The 19,113-nt window shown below is 35.0% G+C and overlaps 1 protein-coding gene across 1 annotated transcript in view; it reads right to left on the reverse strand.

Moving 5' to 3' along the window:
- gogo (golden goal) overlaps positions 1-19,113 on the reverse strand; it is a 43,820-nt gene that overhangs the window by 7,171 nt on the left and 17,536 nt on the right. The window contains exons 2-7 of the mRNA XM_011306462.1: positions 12,538-12,639; positions 5,835-6,096; positions 5,316-5,508; positions 4,588-4,809; positions 4,373-4,522; positions 3,689-4,040 (exon numbers count right to left, since the gene is read on the reverse strand). Of these exons, the coding sequence (XP_011304764.1) occupies positions 3,689-4,040; positions 4,373-4,522; positions 4,588-4,809; positions 5,316-5,508; positions 5,835-6,096; positions 12,538-12,598 (1,240 nt within the window). The 5' untranslated portion in view covers positions 12,599-12,639. The remainder of the gene's footprint in view (positions 1-3,688; positions 4,041-4,372; positions 4,523-4,587; positions 4,810-5,315; positions 5,509-5,834; positions 6,097-12,537; positions 12,640-19,113) is intronic.

Here is a 19,113-nt window from a genome sequence, read left to right on the forward strand (position 1 = left end):
TTCACCAGCATAATCCAATGGGAAAATTAATTTTCATTGTAAAAAAGGTTTGGCCAGCCTTTTGTCGATCATCTCTTTCAATCCTAATCTCTGAAACCCAACTGTGGGTCCTTAAGATTTAGCTCCCTTCACCTTCACTCCTGTCATCATAAAAATCATGATGAAAAAGTTACAAACGTATATCTTTATTGCTTCTGCAATTGTTCTCATCCCCATTTTTATTTCTTATCATTCGACTGATTCCCTTTCACGAGCAGTGGAATAGGCTCATGGGATCGTTTTTCAGCGGATAAAATGTTACTCGAGACAGATGAGATCTCAAAACACTTCTGCCGAGCCATGTATTGAACTTTATGACACGCCACGACTTTTCAATTATTTTCGGATCAAATTTTCTATTTAACTCGAGAAAAACGAGGAGCTTTACTCATGACAGCACTGAAATAAAATTACAATTACAGACTATCCGAAAATTAATCCACTTATCTATTTACTCTCACAAATAAAACCACAAAATTCAATTAAAAATATCGAGCGATGATTAGATGATTTTTTTTATTCTGATCCCCATCTCCTGGAATTACATATTTATTTCTGGAGAAAAAAATTAATTCCCCAAGAGCGATTTCATTTGACGATCCCTCACCGCGATATCCGTAACAAAATAATAAAATAAAAACTAAGAAAGAACGGATGATTGTGAACAGATGAGTTGCCGTCTTTACTGCTCTCATTAAAAAAACCTTTTGGCATAAACTCGGGATAGATAATGTTCTACCGTTTGCATTCCCGCCGCTGGTTAATTCCCCGCTGAATGATTGAAGAGAGGAGAATACGATGAAAAAGAGTAAAAACACCGCAGAGAACAGAATAGATTTATCTACGGGGTCATAGTTTACATAAAAGTAAGTTGAGGTCGGTTTATATGCAAATTAAAATAATTCCATTAGCTTTAGCCCCTGGTATTTACCTTCTCCCACCCACGACCACTTCCGCTAACCATTCAACCAGTGTCACCGTGACACCTAGAGTAATTTGATTGTTGTCCAGTACCATTGGTAATTAACTCTCATAATTATTCAGTTAATCTACACTTTTTTACCGCTTAATTGCCATCGAAGTCGGATAATTACTGGGATACCACAATGTCTCTGGATTAATTAAATGAACCATTGGATTTCATAAAGATTTCCATTTATTGGTCTTTATGTTAGAACTTATAAATAATAATATAAAGAATAATAATAAAATGTAACCCCCTCAGTATTTTTCACATCAATTCAATCAATCATCTCTCAAAAATTTGTAAAAAAACTTGAAAAATGATGATCTTGAAAAGATAGACAATAACTCCGTAATGAAAGATTCCAGGAAAAATTTCCATTTTTTTTTATTTCGTGCAATTACACTCGGGGGAACTCTCATACAAAATTTGTCTTTGTATTATCCTCCGCGAGAACTCATTCAATAAACTTTAATTAACTGTAAATTATCTCGATTATGCGTCACGAGTGAATTTTATGAAACAACGAATTCCCGTTCGTTTCAGGACTTTCGTTAATTCACGCAAAGAGCATTGGGATAATTATGATAATTTAGGTATCAGTGATGTACTTTTATTATAGACCAATGGGAGTACTCATTAACTCCCGTAACTACTGCAGAAGTAGACAGATATTTACGCACTCATTTACTGTACATTACTTGGAAAGCCAGTGTCATTTGCCTATACGCTGGATTTTCTATGAAATTCTCCCGCATGTGTGGGTCATTCATTTGAATTTATGGAAACTAGATGACATGTATTCGAACACAACATTACGTATCAAGTGAAATATTGTACAATCGAGGCATGTAATGAATTCTGTATCAGTTACGATCACACGTTACGACCAGAGAGCGTTTACCTTGCGTCCGATGCTAATCATTTATGAGCACTCACAGGATATTACATATTATGATTAGTACATACCCACCTATTAGGTGATCGTAAATTTATTATCGGATATTAACCTGTAATCGTGATATATAATAACAAAATACATAAGATATTCCTGAGTTTCTCATAATTTCGTGAACAGTAAGAGCTCCATTCATGCGAACTTCATCTAATTGTTTAAATTAATCAGTCGTTGATCTTCTGAGTTGATTATTGCAGCTCATACGATTAAGAATCAATAATTAATAATCGGAAATGAAGTTAAATCGTAAGCCAGAGTATTAGTGAGGCAAGCGATAATTGAGGGCGGAATGGAAAATGTTTGAATGCAATAACAGATTGTAATTTCGATTTTAAAAAACATAAAAAAACATGAAGTGTTCTAATATAAAAAAGAAAACGCAAATCAATCTTGAAATATGATAAAGCTGCAATAAAGGGAGAATAAAAATTTATATAAATAGAATCGCGAAAAATTAATGATCGAATGAAATATTGAGACTAGAACAAATTTCCAATTTATTTACAATTGAACGGTAAAATTTGCATTGTGCATTAACTTGACAGATGAATCTATGAATTCATAAATTAAATCACGATCTAAAACACAGCCAACAACCGAGATTCGGATAAGAATCCACCAGATGAAATACCTCGGATCTTGGGTATTCCCTGGATCCTTAATTAAGACTCATTACCGTCGTCTCAGGTATTTCTATCCCTTGAGGATTCCGGGTCATCGATCGATACGCAAGAAGTGTATTATCTCGTCTCTTTGATAAATGCATAAACTTCGATGGGCAATCGCTCCAAAGTGCTGTCGCGATACCGTAATTTTCCTTCCTCACCCGATATATACCTGTATATCTCGTCTATAATGGGTTTAAGATGATCCTAAATAAGACACCATGTCTAGAACTCATGAAAACTTGACGATGAATTTTGATTACACCCGGAAACAATGTTTCCTTTTTTTTATATCAAGTTTTTCCGCTAGTTTCTGATAATTCATTCTTCAGGTTAGCTGTCGCGGAGGATTTTAATTGTTTTGCCAGTTTATTGAGTCTTTTGACGGAAGATGAGAGAGTTAATTGAGTTTGTTAGATGGAGCACGCGAAAATGGCGTTCTCTCGAAATAATGAGGGATCTCTTGGTCTATCGATAAACTCGGGACTTTTGTAATTGATTGTTTTTTCTACTGCTTCAGTTCTTCTCTGCAGGTATTATTTCGTCATGAATAAAGTAGAGAACAATCAATCGATCCTAATTAAATCTATTATTTACTATTATCAAGCGGATGAATGGAGCACATTGAATCTTCATCAGTGGAATCATATCCTGGATTTAAGGATGTTCTGCTCCCTCTAAAAAATTACCGATTTTTTTTCGTTTTCTGACAAATTTTCGGTTGTATTCGTGATAGTAATAATTTTCCTGTGTTTTTTATAAACTTTTCAAAAATTGATAAAACTGCAGAAAAAAAAGAAAAACTATCGCAGGCTCACGAAATTTTGGGAGTCATTAAATAATCATAAAATGTAAAAACGGGAAATTTTTTAGACTCAATCTAATCAACAATTCATGAGAAACCTCAAAAAACGGTAAATTTGGGTGAAAGAGAGGAGAATATCCTCAGTAAATGGGAAAATAAGTTTGAAAATAATTCCTCGACCTCCTTTCATCAAAATTCCTCCACCTCTGGAATAAATGAGTGTAATAGAGAGGTAGAACTCATCCAATCAATTTTACCTTGAACCGGAAATGTAGGAATGCAATCCTCTCTGACTTCAGCCATCGCGTTGTTAATCGCCTGGCTGACGTAGACGAAGCAGTACTCGACATATCTCTCGGTGAATATCTCACAGTCAAATGTTAGTGTGTGCTTGCCAGGTGGTGCTTTAAGTTCAGCGACGTAGTGGAGGGTTGACGGTGGTGCTAAGGATGCAACGTCAGCCCTTAGGCCACCGTACACCCTCACACGATCTTCCTGAAGACGACAGGATGGGTACTCGAAGAGAACGGAAAGACCCCCGGAATTCCCATCGCAGGGGTACACCGATCTTGCGTGCACATTGAAGACGTATTGGTTTGATATTTCAACCTGTTCCACACGAATTTATCACCAATTTATTATTAATTATTCTAATCATCTTAACACCTAACTGAATCTGATCAACTGTTAGCCACTGTCAGCCATCAACACTTAGAGATTTACTCTAGATCCAAAGGAATTTATAAAAATTGGATTGTTCATTATTATTTAAAATTTATTGGCATTTCGAATTTATTTTATAAATTCAAGGAAATCGGGGTTTTCGTTTTGAATTGGAATGAATATTTTTTCGAAAGCTGGAACTCTCATTCTCACGGTGAAAGTTAATAAACAATAAATCGCTAAAATATTAATAATCCACGAATTCTCGTATGCCAGACCTTCATATAAGCGGAGATCATTGGTGCAGTTGAATTTCCATCAGTTGGTTTCAACCTCAATGCATAGTGGCCTGCTAATCCGAAGAACTCGCAACGCATGTACAAAATTTTTTGCATGGGAAATCCTCGGATTTCCTCGTTGTACAGCATCTGGAATTTCAACGTTATATTTTTCCACTGGTTTATTTTATCGTGGAAATTCTATTCGCCGGTACCTGAGGAATACTCCGATTTCGCGGATCACAGGACAGGACACTTGCCCCACAGTAGATAAGTTGAAGTGAATAAGTGTCAACTGGAAGTCCCTTGGCGGGTGCACATGAGATTCCAGTGTACTCTAGAGTGGCTAAAACTGGCTGGTCGGGATAAGTGTTGAAGTGTTGGGGTTCCAGAGTGAGGGATGGAGTTGGCCATCTCACGTCTAAAGTTGTTTTTACCTGTCGCCAAAAAATCCAAGGGTATTAGAGATTTAATCAAAAAGTTTTCGACACCACATTTTTCCTCGAGAATTCATCGAAATTCTCTCAATTTTCATCAGAATTTCACATTTTAGAAATAAATATACCAACAACTGAGAATAATCAACGGTTTCCGTTTGGTATAGTTCAAATGACATTCTCATGTTACCAGAATTTTTATTGCTAGTCGAGACACGACAATTTTATTAAATTCAAAATTCATTTATTCATGATCTTTTGCGGATAAAATAACGCAGACACTCAGCTATTCTGTGGAGTGTAACGAGTAGAGTAAAGTGATGACTTGAAATTTCAAGTGTCACTCGAGTGTTTCAAGTGTTTTCTGACACTTTATGCCAAATTCATCAGCGACGGCGATGATTTAACCGTCTCCCAGTTGCTATTTAGAGTTTGAAATTAATTGCTTCTTAATGAAGAGAGAAATTACACATGCGCATTAATTAAACGACTATTCGTTGGCTTACCTGGATATTATTGAAATCAGCAAATTTTGAACTAGGTGGCAGAGAGCTGCGTTGGAGAACAAGGGAGTATGCTCCACCACGAGAGAAGAATCCACATGGAACAGTGAGTGACACATTTCCAGCTTGTATCATTGAAGTTTCGACAGTTACCTCTCCAACTAGCTCCGACGTAAATCCATCCAGCCGCATAACTCTGAAACGCAATATTTTTCTCCAATTAAACTTCAAAGCATTTCTGCTATTCACTTTTGTAATCCAATCCCTGCTAACTTTTTAACGCTTTCAATTCTTCTTTTCAAAATCAATTCCAACAAATTGTTCAACATTTTTTCGTTAATTCACCGACAAACAGGCAATCTAAATTAAATTCATTCACTGATCAGTTTATAAAATTGAAATTATTGGTATTAATTAGCGTAAACAATTCAGGTAATGGCATAAATTGATTTGAGACAAGTACTGAAGAACTAGGTTGATCGGGTTTTATGTTTATTAGTGAATGAGGAATAAACAATGTACCTAAGAACAAAGGGATCAAGATCTGGCGTAGGTGGTACCCAGGAGTCGTATTCCTCGTTAGCCATCTCTCCTTCCTCCTGCTCCATGACAATATCCGCTTCTTCTTCAGTTGTTGTTTCAATCCTAGGTGCATCTGTCGTGGTCCTCATCCCCAAATTCATAATAAAGACCTCGAGATCACCGGACAATGCGGTGTGAGATGCAGCAACAATCAGACGCGAGAACAACGTCTCCTCCATCGTCAAAGTCGGTTGCATTGTCCCTGGAAGATGTTTCCACCATTATGTAAACGTTCATGTACATCTTCATGTATAAATACCCCATAACTCGAATCGATAATATCCCCTTTAAAAAAATCCAGTTAAAACGAAAAAACTCATGAAAATGGTTTTTCAAAAATAATTATGATTAATATACAAATATTTTTAATATTTTTATTTTGAGAAAAAAATTATATACACAAATAAAATTAAAAAATAGAATATTAAATAAATATATGTTTTTCTTGCACATATATAACTTATGGAAATAAACAAATTATCATTTAATTATTGAGATGTGCTTCTGCATAATTATTATATGCAAAGCGCGATTATTATTAGTGTAATTAATAAATTGTTGGGGTAAGGAATTATTTTTGTGATGGACTGGTGAAAACGACTTCTTGATCAACTTTTTTGAAATATGAAGAGGGAATTGAATGAGATTTGGACCGGTGGAAAATAGTATTTAAATGTAATAAATGTTTTGGTGAAGGAGTCACCTGTGTCCCAGCGTGGAGGTAACGAGATTCACATGACAAAATCGATTTCCGCGGTTGGGTACACGGGTTGGAAGGTGGTACCGGGGCTTGTTATCTATCACGAGGGATAGCAGAGTTTGGCGCTTTTAGCACTGGGGACATATCAGTTCGACTGGAACAATGATTATTCACCTAACACGACGGGTACGAGGTAAATGGGTAATACGGACATTGCTGAGATACCCGTGGTGCTGTTGCCCAAATCGACCATGGGAATGCAATATGTCGACGCGATAAATCAATCAATAACCGCAGAGAAGACCTCTGTAATAAGCCGTTAATTCCATTAAACAGCCTGCATGTTGTTAATTAAATTTGTAATTCCATCATTTTCAGGTATGACTGAAGAAAACCAAATGGCATTATATATTTATTATTCAACATGACAATTAAATTTATTTGCAATAAGTCAATTCAGTTGACGAAACTAATTCTTTTTCTCTCACTGCATTTTTTCATGGAGTAAATATTTTATTTGTCCGGTAAAAAATTATATTGAAGTTTTCATCTATTAATTTAATTTGTGATTGTAATGCTATTTTACTTATTTATTATTCATTAGAATTTATTTTTTTTAGTTACATTTTTCTGGACTTCAATCTCTAGAAAAATATTTTTTTTCCCCAGTATCTTTGAGCTGCTGTGCGAAGATCTTTATGGAGTCAAGACGGACTTTATCGACCCCAGGCAGTCCATCCCATTGGATAGGTGCAAATTGCTAGGGCAGACGACTTCGAAGGAGAAAGGTCTCGATACCTCCGGGTTCAATTCCCGGTGGGGGTATTACACGGATCTGTGCGTGTGTATTGTACATGTTTGCACCGAGGGATCTCTCGGGATATGGGAGAATTGAGATATCGCGAGGAAACGTGATGACCCACCTGAATGAACATAAAATGTTGTACCTGAGGGTTCGAGGATCACAACTCCGCGATCACTACGAGGAACTTCTCATGAAACTGCGGGTAAAATAAATTAATAACTGCTTCTGCACTAAGAAAACTAAATTGGAATATGAATTGACACCACCAGAATTTCAAACTCCATGATAAATTCAGGAAAACTGCGAATTTTTTATCATTCCCCCACGGAAAATCATTTTATACCTCAATTTTCCATCGGGACGTGAAAATTTTGTAATTAAATTCGCGTATGATTCATTCTTTTCACAATTCATGATACATGTAATACAGGTACTCCGCAATAAAAATTACAATCTGAATCTCGTAAATTGCGTTTTATATTTGTAATTTGGGAAAGATCGTAAATTACGGTGCGGAACGCGTACTTTATGGTTGGCTTTTTCCACGTGAGATTTAAATCCACCGACTCAAGTTAATTACTTCGGCGTAACCTAGAGAAAATCCACTGAAAGTGTACACCATAGCGTGAGATTATATGGAGTTGAATTTTCTGAATGTTTCCATTATTTCAAATTGTTCCCCGGAATTATCTATGGGCATTAATCTCGCTGTATTGTCTCTCATTTTTATTCATTCTCCAATAACTTCAGCAAATGATTAATTTATAGACATCAATATCCTATCATCAATTAGAATTCCTGTCAAATTCTGACTAATGACTCCACCAATTTGTAATGACTTTAACATCGTGTAATCGTAATGCATCAGTAATCATCAATTAATTTGTTTATATTTGCAATTAAATGGCCCGTCGCTCCAGGGAAATTGGGATTAAATCGATCTCAATGAGCTGATTCCACACATGCTATGTAAAGACTCATTAATTCAGGGATACAATTCCCCTTCGATAAATCAATCAAATCCAATCAAGTTCAACTACCCCGTCTTCTTGAATTCCTGAAACAGAAGATGAAGCCCAGAAAATACTGATGAAGCCCCACTTGACTCCCTGTAATCCAAACAGATAAATGTTTTGGATTGCGCCAGTGTAATTCGATATGTTACGAGTAGTTTATCCAATGATATCAAACATTACACTCGGTGAATTCAATAAAAATGGAGGAATAGTCTTGGTGGGAGGCTCATTGGAGGCAGTAGATTTACTAAACCATGTGGTCCGACACTTGGGAATTCTCTGCACATGACACATGTCCCTATATTTGCCGTCGACGAACCGCGACCCGTTATTTCTGATGGATGACGGGGTGGGGATTACCCGGAGAGAAAAATCGGCATCACAAAATTGCAGGAAGTTATTTTAATTATTTAGTTGGTACCCAAAGAAAATGTTTGGAGGTTTAATTAAGAATCGTTCGCACCTCTTCAGGGAAAATTACGGATTGAGGTGAAATAATTATTTAATTATTAATCATTATTTAATGATTTCCAAAAAGGGTCCTGGAATAGAATACAATAGAAATTCTGTCGTTTTTTCTGAACTTTTGAGAAGAATAACGAAATGTGAATTGATGGAAAGGGAATGTGGAATATTATTAATCGGAGATCTTCTCTTTTGAAACTATTAAAAAAATTCATACCCCGTATTTTTCTCCGCGGAAAAGTGTAGACGTAAATTAGGTTTAAGAAATTGCAGTTTAAATTAATTGCGACTGACGTATTCTGACGTTCGCGAGTTGTAGAGAATTTTCTGACAAATTTTTCCAGGAATTCGGGGAGTAGTTTGGAGAGCGGCCTCGAGGGATTCCGCGGGTTTTCTGTTTCGGTTTTCACTTAGTTTGCGGAATAAAATAGCTTGAGGTGTTCTCAACTAGTTTTTGTCCTCCACATAATTTTCATTTTCGATTGAACAAAAAATCCGATCCAGTTCTCGCAAAAACTTGTGCTTAAATTTCTGTATAATCTATTCCTCCGAATTCACTGGTGCATTTATTTCTCCGACATTCATAATAAAACCTTCTTCATACCATAATTCCACATCCTCTCGGAGTGAGAGTGAAAAAAAATTAATCTCCCTAGATGCCTGAGGGAAAAATACGCAGCCTTCAATGAAATAAAGAAAAAAAATAAATATAACATGCAATTTTTCGCAGAACATTCGCAGAGTCGAAAACTCTCCGAGGAATACCGTAATGATTTCCATACAGCAATATTACTCGATCCCTATATTTTTCCGGTGGAAAAATCCCCAAGTCGACAACAGAATTCCAATATATAGGGTTTTTCCACTATCTCGTGTGAGCCCTCGTGCTGGAGAATGCAGTATTCTTCAGGTCTTTCAATTCTTATTCTTAGAATCCTCCACGCCTTAACCAAGTGCATTGCAAAGAGGCCTGAGAGCTGTTTTTTCCGAGTGCACACTCGTCTGTAGTGACACAATGGCCGTTCACTATCCTAGACTCTAGAATCTAGGCGGTCTATTCTATTTTCAAGTATCAGCCCTTTTACCCGCCAAAAGCGACCGCTCGCTTACCTTTCCCTCTTTTTTTGAATTTCCTCTCATCTTCAGATAAAATCTATTTGCGGAACCTACCTTCCAGCAATATTTCCTCTTTTCTCAGTTGTCGAAGAAACTTTCACATTTTTTTTTATTTCATTTCGGTGATGTTTCTGTGAAGGATATTCCGCCATCTTTTAGCTGAATTATGGGTATTTTTTAAATTTATTAACAAATTGTTTATCGGATTGCCCGAAAAAATATATCGTTTTATAATTATTTAATGATTCCCAAAATTTCATGATCGGACAATAATAATTCGTAATTGTAATAATTTCCTTGGGTTTTTTCACACTTGTCAAAAATTAATAAAAATTAAAAAAAATACAAGTAAATGAAATAATGACAAAATACCAAGGTTATTTTTTCGGCGAAATGATTTCGGCGAAAAGGGGGCAGAACATCCTTAATACATTCGTCAAGATTGTTATAAATAATCAACTCATATATAAAATAAATATCATTAATAATAAATATCAATATCATTTTTGTAAATATCATTTCTAAGAACTCCTTTAGCACGCAGTGTGTAAAGTAAAAAAAGATTTGACGCTAATCACTCCAATAAACGATAAACGATAACATCTCGACAATTGTAAGTGGTAGAAGTGCGAGTAAAATTCTTTTATTGGTCATGAAAATTTCTTAATCCTCGGTGTAGGTGTTCCCAAGAGATCGTAAGGGTTGTCGAGGAAATTTGAGGTGAAAATGGAGCTGGTGTTAAAAAATCAGCAGTTCAGCGGAGAAAACAATGGATTGAACAATTTCTGGATATATTGAATAAATGAGATCGGGTGAAACCACTGGCACTGCCTTTTGACACATTAATTCATGGAACACAAAGCTAAATAAAGGTGAATATTCTTTGAAAAGTTGAGTCTTTGAAACACTTCTCCATCCAATTCCACCGTCGTGCATTCAATTCGTTGGAGTAATAGTCGAGTGGCAAATTGCAAAGCTAAACTCTTTTACCCAACATTTTATTACACCGTTGACTCCTGGGTTAATGCGTTGAAATCAACGAATACTAGGCTGCGGAAAAGTCGTACGACAAGAGGTAGAGAAACAAAGGTTAAAGTTTTAATGACCAGAGCGGAAAATACAGCCTCGTTGTTATACCCCTTGTTCTCTTGCCAGTTCTCAAAAATAAAATTGAGAACGGAGTCAGGGAAAGAAATGGAAATCTGTAAACCGTAAAACTAAGGGTGAAAACTGCCAAGATGGTGGATAACGTTCTTCAGATTAAAAAAAATGCCGAGTGAGCGGAAATACAAATGTAACGATCATTTCTCCGTTGAGAATTGTCGGAAACGATTGTTCAACAAATTATTCTGTCTTAATGAGATGTTAATGAGATTATGTAATTGATGTACTTGATGTACTTGATGTACTTGATAGATTTGAGGTACATTACGTTATTATATTTTTTTAACAATTGCAAAGAGAATTCGGATTGGATCTTTAGGATTGAATCATTTGAGCGCTTGATTTCCGTTTTTAAGAAATGGACGATAGTGTTTATTCTTTTTATCGCCAATAATTTGTCTTGTGGATGGAATGAAACGTATGTGCATACGGTGTTTCCTCCAGTTGTATCTAACATAATCCCGTGATGTACGATGCCACTCGATGATATATCCCCGGACCAAGAAATACATCCAATCGCTGAGTAGATTGCGAAACATTTTTCATGTGCACACGAGGATTTATTCAACAATTGAGATTATTTCTGAGGATTATGGATAGTTGTCATACGGCGAGATGATAAAAAAAGTGTGGAAAAATGCACTGAGGGTATTGAATAAAATGACGTAAGGGAAATCGGTTAATGACTTGGAAGACGTGAGGTTCTTGTACTTTGAAATATCACATTATCCCGCGATCTCTTGGGAAATTCCGGGTGCGTCATAACAGCGCGAACCGAAAATTTTCGGTTTCATGGAGAAAATTTAATTTTCCGGAATTTTTACTACAATTTTTTTCTTTTTTATCCATCAGGGAAAAATAAATCGAAATTTCACTCTTGTTTCATTTTTTCCAGGAATTTCAATGGAATTAGAAGACACTTTAAAGGTCGGGAATTTATTGGCAATTTTAGTTGTAAAAATTGAAAATTAATAAAAATTAAGTGGTAGTAATTGACAATTTATTTTTTAGTGGATGAACGAAATGAGAAAAGTGTGAACTTTATGAGAAAGCTCATTCAACTTCTATACCAATGACTTTCTCACGTGTCGCGACCGTTATCGATCGTTTTTTTAATCGAACAGCGATAACTTATAGATGTGTACGCACGTGTAAAGGGCAACGAATTGCTCCCACTGGGAGTGCAAATGTGTATTTAGGTCTTGCATTGGTGTAGGTGCAGCAAACTCGAATATTAGTTATTGAACTTTGCTAATTGTATGATGAAGGTGCGTAACTTCCAGACGACTCATTCATGAAATTTCAGGGTAGAGTTGAGACTCAACTTCAACGTCAGCGAGACGTCGTAAATTGCCTGAGTGATTGCCGATTTCTTACCATATTTTAGCAAAATGAAAATTATAATCCGTAACGGTGACCATCTGGACGACCAACTCATGTCCACTTCGTCATTGGGAACTCGCTCCAGTGAGAGCTATTCTGTAATCATAAATATCATTTACATCATTAATAATAATCAATATTCCAATCTCAGACATTTTATTTATTTTTTCTTCTAAAGAATTTTTACTGATCCTTTCATTATATTATTAATCGCTAAATTAGTAATTGCATAATTGATTATCAAGTTATCGCATGATTATTATGCAACCAACAACAACAATCATACAATAATTATATATAGTGGTACATAACTAATAGTTAAGTTTAGTTAATAAAACTCACTTTTTCACATAAAAATTTGAATAGAAATTTTTTTAATGGAGAAAAAGCTATAAATGTTTAAATCCAGAGATATTAAAAAATATATATATATATCAATTTTATATTGGTTTATCAAATTTTATCTATATGTATAAATAACTTTTTCTCAATAAAAAAATTTTTTACCAAAAATGCAATAAAAAATTTTTCAATACAAATTAGAATTATGGATAAATATATTTCATCAGTTTTATTGCATCCCGTTTTTATGGAAGGAATTTCCTTCTTTTTTTTTTTTTGAGTTTTGATTTCGATTGAGATTTCGTGATTGAAAATGCCGAGGTGTATCGACCGTTCATAAACTCAAATAGAATAGCAGTGCGTCATGAAAAGTTGACATACACGACAACGATACACCCGAGTAAATCCAAAGCTACACGGTTTGTTTACCGGGATATTGGGAATCGGAAGGACACCGCAAGTGAATTAGTCCTCCCTACACCCTCCGCCCTATTACTCCTCCGTGAATCCTGTTCAACTGCATATAAACCACTAGCATCGATATATTGAATCGTTCGAGGATAGGATATGACGTATAGCCATTCATTGGGGTCAGTGTTTGTCTTGTCCCGTCGCAAACAATTCCGTTCTATTCCCCCATGAAATATCTCCTCAATCCCATTGTCTTCTGTTTATGAACACCACCAAAAATATCTTTCCCGAATTCTTACTTCCACTCACTGCAGATAATTACATCCATTTTTCATCATTCAACTCCTCCAATTAATCATCCAACATCAACTCAATAATTTTACTGACTTTTTTTACTTTAAATTGATTCTAACACCGAAAAAATATTAATTATTCCGCGTGTCAATCCTCCAACCAATTACCAAGCGATTATTCATAATTAATAATGATCTAATTAATTATCATTATTTATTGTTGGGTAATTGTTTTTTTTTTGTTGTCACGTGGGAACAATTCTGCAGTTAAAAAATGGGTGGCGATTTTTTTAACGTAAAATTTTAGAGATGAGAAATTTTGAATTTCAACGTGGAATTTGAACGCATCTGATCGGTATGACGAAATTTCTCCACAAACCTGATGATACCACATGTACAGCTATCAGAATGGACAGGATGTCCTCTCCTGGGTTGATGCACGATGCATGTACAAACACGTGGCACCTTTCCTCATGAGTTCCTCAAATGCTCCAACGACGTGCAACGCGGAAACTGGCAGTCATGTTTAGAATTTCAAACTGAAGTGGGCTGAAAATTCCACCTTGGACACGTGCATGCCCTTTTGAAAACATGGGCTGAATGATGAGGATCTATCAGATCTATCAGATCTATTAATAAATCCATCAATAAATCATCAGGACTAAAAACGCACGCAGCCTATACCAAACAAGTGGATAATCACATATGTAATGAATTACGTAATTAATTATTATTGTCATAATTAATTAGTCATTGGTTAGGATTCAATTTCTCTGGTTTACCTCCACGAAGAGGGAAATGTAGAAGACATTTCTGTAATTTTCATACCATTATAATTAGACGTATTACGGTAATTACAGTTGTTAGTTCGATATGGAAGGACTGGTGCTGATGATCTCACGTAAGGAGTCTTAAATATTCAAGATCAACTCATCGCGATTCATCGATAATCGATGCTGAAGACGAAGCAACTCCGATGCGACCAAGTTTCAAAGCCACTTTCTAAACTATAATTTTCTTATCCTCTCCTATCTTGAGGACAGAAACTCTAGAATACCCAGAGGATAATCGCATTGGCTTACCGTATAGGTGAATGAATCTATATGCTCCTTCTGAAATTCACTTTTCGCTCTGCATTGAGTCTGTCCCAAAGTCAAATTCAATGAAGATATAGGAAGAAATAGTGAGGGACTGGGAGCGATCGTAAATGCTCAATGTACATATACCAGCGGTAATTGTTTTTCCAATATCCCATGAGGAGCACATAACGGATGTTGTCCCTGTATCTGACAATGCATCTGCATTTTTTATTCGAAAATTTATTGCATGAATCTGCAGTTGAGTTACTTATTGCCGTGTATTTCATAAGTTTATGTTTTCCATTTTAGATTGGAGTTGAAATAGGGCAAGGCATTCAAAAGATAGACCATTACGCCATTATCTTGGAGACGAGTGCTCCTGGCTTCATGAGAAAAAAGTTGAGCGAAAATATATTATAACTTTTTCCATAGATTTTTTTCAATTGCAAGAACAGAACGGAATAAAGCTTTAATAAATTTTCGTTCAACATTTTTAAGATCAATCTATAAGATATAGTCACATATATTATTTTAATATATAAACATTCTATATGCTTAATAGATTTTACATATGTTTAATCGCCTATTGACAATATTAAAGAAAGAAGATATTTTATTTGATATATTAAAAATATGTCTTCAGTGCTTTTGTAGTAATAATTAAAAAAATTATTTCTATGGTAATTCCTAATTTCCTCGGCTTGGATTTTTTTATAAATTGTGTAAAAACATTTAGGATATGTCAAATCAGTGGGATGTGAGATAATAAAAAATCTGAATTGAATTTCCTGCGGAGAAAAGACTCAACCAAGTTCGTTAGAGGAAAGACAAATTGAATCGTGAAGTTTGCATCAATTTTGGGGTACGATCTTATCAAAGTTTGATGAGGAACTTGCTCAGCCTCTTTTCCAAGGAGTTCTCCCCGATGGCGAGAGCTAGTGGTCTAATGTTTCTCTCTATCGATTTCACAGTGTTGAGTTACACGTTTTGCGGTTTACCTGTTCTCTGAAATAATGAGTTAAAGTGAATGAATGGCAGTGAACGAACCGTGAAGAGATGAATTAATCCTAAAATGGAAGAATGAAGATGTTGAGTGAATCCCATAGGACAATGGAAAAGCTAATTTGTTGTATTTTCTCGTCGGCATTTTGCGCACAAGTTATTAAAGGGAGGCAATTTCGCGGAGTTTTGGGTGTAAAAAAAGTAAATGGCTTTCCCTGTTTGTAAAATCGATACGGAACGACTGAGTCTTGTTTTGGAGGGGCTTTTCTACTCCAAAGCTCAGGTCTCATCAAGTTCTCCGTGAGCTCCTTTGCCTCGTAAAAAATCTAATTTTGTTTCTTGTTTTCAGAAAAAAGAGGCTATTATGGGTCTTCTTAGGGATTAATTCAACAGGCAAGTGGCAAAATGAGATAAGCCGACGAAAATTGAGCGGTTTACGTGTAAAGTTCATTCATTTATGAAATTCATTACCCCATTACTGCATTGAGGATTTTTATCATCCTTTATAATCTGAAAATTTCGTAATTAATAACTCACTGTTCACTAAGAAATTCATTGAAAAATTTGTTGACTCGATTTAAATTATTGAATAACCCTTGTTATTCATAATTGTTTTAAATAATTACAACTTATGCAAATTTCGTGAAATTTTTAATTCAATTTCTAAAAAAATTGAATTAAAAATTGAAAATTAAAATATTATATTAAATATTAAATTAAAAATTGAAATGTGAAATTATCCGAAAATCAACCATTGAATAACCCACTTATAATTTTCCAAAATAATTACACCTAAAATTGGATAATACACTGGGAAAAAAAATGTGTTGGTGAGTTGAAAATTCAGGGATTACAAGAAGAGCATCATTTGGAGTTTCAACACCACGTGAACGGAGGTGAAACGGAGGCGGCGAAATCCGGTGATAAATTTCTCCAGCCCTCGAGTTTTTTCCTTGAAAAAAAAAGAAAGAAAAAAAAAGAAAAGAGGGGGGAAAAATTGTGTCCTGCCTCGTGTCGGCCATATCTCCCCAAGTTGTTCATATCGCGTTGGTTTTCCGGGGAAAATAGACGCGAAAAACGTCAACAACCCGGCAGTCCTTTTTATTTCAATATATTTACTTCTCCTATTTGTTTGCTTTGTTTAATTTCAGTGGAAAATCGTGTGGATAATGAAACGTCGGGGGTTTGAGAGGTTCTGAATGCCGTGGCACGGTTTTAATCCACCTAGCTTTTGATGCTGTGAGAAAACCAGTGAGAGCTTTATAAAAAGGCCCCGCACACTGATGACTCGATTTGTCGGGCACTAGCCCCCAATGCCCCGGATTCAACCTCTTTTTATCCCTTTAATTCAATCGAAAATGCTATTGTCGATAACCCCTGTTCTTTTTTTTTATTTTCATCTTTTTTTCTCATTTTATTTTTATTGAATGGAAGTGCACAATTTTATCGGAGTCTTCGTCGTGGAAAAATTGAAAAATGTTTCTCTATTGATGTTTTCCGTGAAAGACTTGTAAGCACTCACGATAATATTTTTTTTCACAAATACGCGGTGAAAAGGGGGCGGTAAAAATCAAACAATTCCCTCAGCAATTACTGGAGTCATTGACACGATTCAGGGGGCGGAATCGTAATTTTTTACGGGAAATTCGGATTGAAATTATGGAGTGCACTGATTAAAGTACGTAATTAGTTCTGTAGAACTTTTTTTAATAATTATTCTCATTAGGAGTATGGAGTTTTCTTTATTATTCTTGTGTATTATTTATATATTATATATTATTATTCTTATTTTATTAATCCTATCCGCGAATTTACGGTTTTTTCTAGATTTTTAGGGAGAACTAATATTTATTTTTGAAAAACAACGTAATCCCTGTATCCTGCTGCTGCATAATAAATAGTTATTTCCATGCATTTATCATATGAGCGCATTCTCAAAGTGGAGGACTAGGGTGATGAAAAGTTAAGCTGCTTTGAGTAGCTTTATTACAAATCTAGGGAAAATAAAAGAGTCATAAAATAAATAGACATTTGACTGAAATATTTAAGTCACAGTCGAAGAATTGTGATATGGAAAGTTGCAGTGTGTGACTATAAAATAGATCCCTCGACGTAAGATTTCAAATGCATCTTTCCACAATTGTGAAGACTATAAACAAATAGTCGTAAAAACGTTATTTTAGAAATGGCGTAAAAATTCTATTGCTCAGGGTATGTAAACGGGTGACGTTGTCCCTGAATAAACTCAATTCAACACACGAGTGAATTCGTCTCTCAGGGAGAAGAATCTCTGTTGAATTTCAACGACTAGGTGTTGAACTCCGCTAACAAGTTGTTAAAAAAATGAATTATCCACTAACAAAATTAATGAACAACGAAGTTTAATAACTAATTGCCGAATCTATTTGAAATGTACATTAATTATCTTGAGGGGGTGCTCAATCTAAGCACTATATAAATATATAAATAAATAAATAACTAAATAAATGTATTAATTTATCGTTTTACCAACTCCTAATTAGTGAGATCGTAATGATTATTTGAAGGTAATAAAAGTCTCTTGCATAGAGTGCCGAGAACTAGTGGAATCACCATATCATCATATCATGATTTGCTTTCCATTGAGGTTCAGATAACTATTCCAATGATCATGTGTATGTGAATGAGCTAGGATTTATTCGCATGGAGCTTTTGAAGTTCAATGAACACATATCGGCGTCTGTTAGGCCTTCAAAGAATTTTTATATTGAAATAAGAGATGCCTGTGCCATTCAATAGAATATATTCACCTGATTTTCTTTACATTCACTCATTTTCCCTGCAGTACTCTATCACAACTCTTCGATTTTCTCTAAAATATTATTTTGATAATAATAGTCACACGAAAATAATAATGCAATAATATTAATACCATAATAATATTGTTATAATATTATATCAATACAGATTCTAAAAAGTGATGAAATAATAGATTTTGATAAATATTATTCACTTGGAATATAATGTTGCTTTTTAATAGAAGATTATTTATTCATGGATATGTAATTGGGGGGAGAAAGAACTAGATCAGTGATGAATTGCTGATTATTTATTTCGTTTCACTCAAATGCCCCGGGAAAATATTGATAATGGCTCCTTTGTACGATCGTTCAAACAAAGAATTGAATTTACCATTTGACGTTGATTTTGAATTATTTGTTTCGTTCATAAAAAAAATCATTTGTGTACAATAACAAAGAGTCACAAATGGCGTGATAGGAAAATTTAATTAATGAATAATTCTATTGTTTTTAACTCCCACTCCTATTTATTGTTAAACATTCGTGAACTGCCACTGCACCATACGATTACAGATCCACAAATTGTATTACAAATTTTTTTCATGTGGATGTTGAGTACTTGCACTTCATACTCTTCACCTGATATTCTCTCGGTTTAAACGT

This window comes from Fopius arisanus, unplaced genomic scaffold, assembly GCF_000806365.1.
Source record: "Fopius arisanus strain USDA-PBARC FA_bdor unplaced genomic scaffold, ASM80636v1 scaffold00048, whole genome shotgun sequence".
In the NCBI taxonomy this organism is placed as follows: Eukaryota; Metazoa; Arthropoda; class Insecta; order Hymenoptera; family Braconidae; genus Fopius; species Fopius arisanus.